The sequence below is a fragment of the Bison bison genome, unplaced genomic scaffold (genome assembly GCF_000754665.1).
Source record: "Bison bison bison isolate TAMUID 2011002044 unplaced genomic scaffold, Bison_UMD1.0 scf7180017858625, whole genome shotgun sequence".
NCBI classification, from domain to species: Eukaryota; Metazoa; Chordata; class Mammalia; order Artiodactyla; family Bovidae; genus Bison; species Bison bison.
In genome coordinates, this window is record NW_011489197.1 from 37,899 (window position 1) to 38,793 (window position 895).

Below are 895 nucleotides of genomic sequence, written 5' to 3' on the forward strand. Positions count from 1 at the left end.
CACTCCAAATGTGTCCTCGTACTACAGAAGTTTTGCTCACAAATGAAGAAGACACCACACCTGCAGTGGCCTCCCCCTGGTCTTCTGTCGGGTCCCTGTGTAAGGGGCCCCTGGGAATCCCAGAGAGAGAACACGGCTTCCCAGCCCACACAGGTCACCATGGTGCTGCCCAGCTGGGCCCTCAGTGCCCGGAGCTGGGGCTGGGCCCCCTCTGGATATGGCCCTGGGAAGGACTGCTCTGTGCCCCCGGTGCCTGCACTCCAAGGGCCGCGCCCCTCCTTTGAGGTGGGCTGGGAGAGGCCTTGCTTGGTTTCTGCCTTTGGCAGCCAAACATAGCCCGTTTTTTGCCAAGGCCACCCTGCTCAGCTGTTTTTACAGAAAGAACCAGCTTTATTTCAGCCACGAGAGAGATGCACAGAGGAAAAGCTCATGTGGGGACTCGGCTCATCATACTTGGGGCTGAGGTTCACTCGGACTGGACCTGGAGATGGTGAGGCAAATGCTCAGCAGGCAAGTCCCCGTGACCCCCTAGCAATGCAGCCAGTCCCTCGTCACCGTGGGTACCATCACACCAAATACCTTGGCACAAATCACTGGCAGAGGACTGGGTGGTCAGGACGTGAGAGAAAGAAATGTATGGCACTTGGAAACTTGCCTCAATGCTAGCTCCCACATTCCTGCCCAAAGCTTATGCATCCTCTGTCACAGGGCACCACCTGGCACGGTGACCCAGACTGGCACAGCAGGTGGCTTACCATGGCGAAGCCCACATCTGCCTTCTTGAGGGCTGGCCCGTCATTGGTGCCATCTCCTGTCACGGCCACCACCTGCCGTTGCTCACCCGTGTTGCTGTCGATGATCCCTGGAACATAGGTAGGGGCAGGGCACAGCTCCT

General features: G+C 58.3%; 1 protein-coding gene across 1 annotated transcript in view; it reads right to left on the bottom strand.

Moving 5' to 3' along the window:
* Nucleotides 1–849, bottom strand: part of LOC104979906 (plasma membrane calcium-transporting ATPase 3-like) — a gene marked incomplete at both ends in the record, with an annotated part of 9,068 nt that extends 8,219 nt beyond the window's left edge. Inside the window, one exon of the mRNA XM_010828460.1 lies at nt 756–849. Within this exon, the coding sequence (XP_010826762.1) occupies nt 756–849 (94 nt within the window). The remainder of the gene's footprint in view (nt 1–755) is intronic.
* Nucleotides 850–895: the final 46 nt, after the last annotated feature.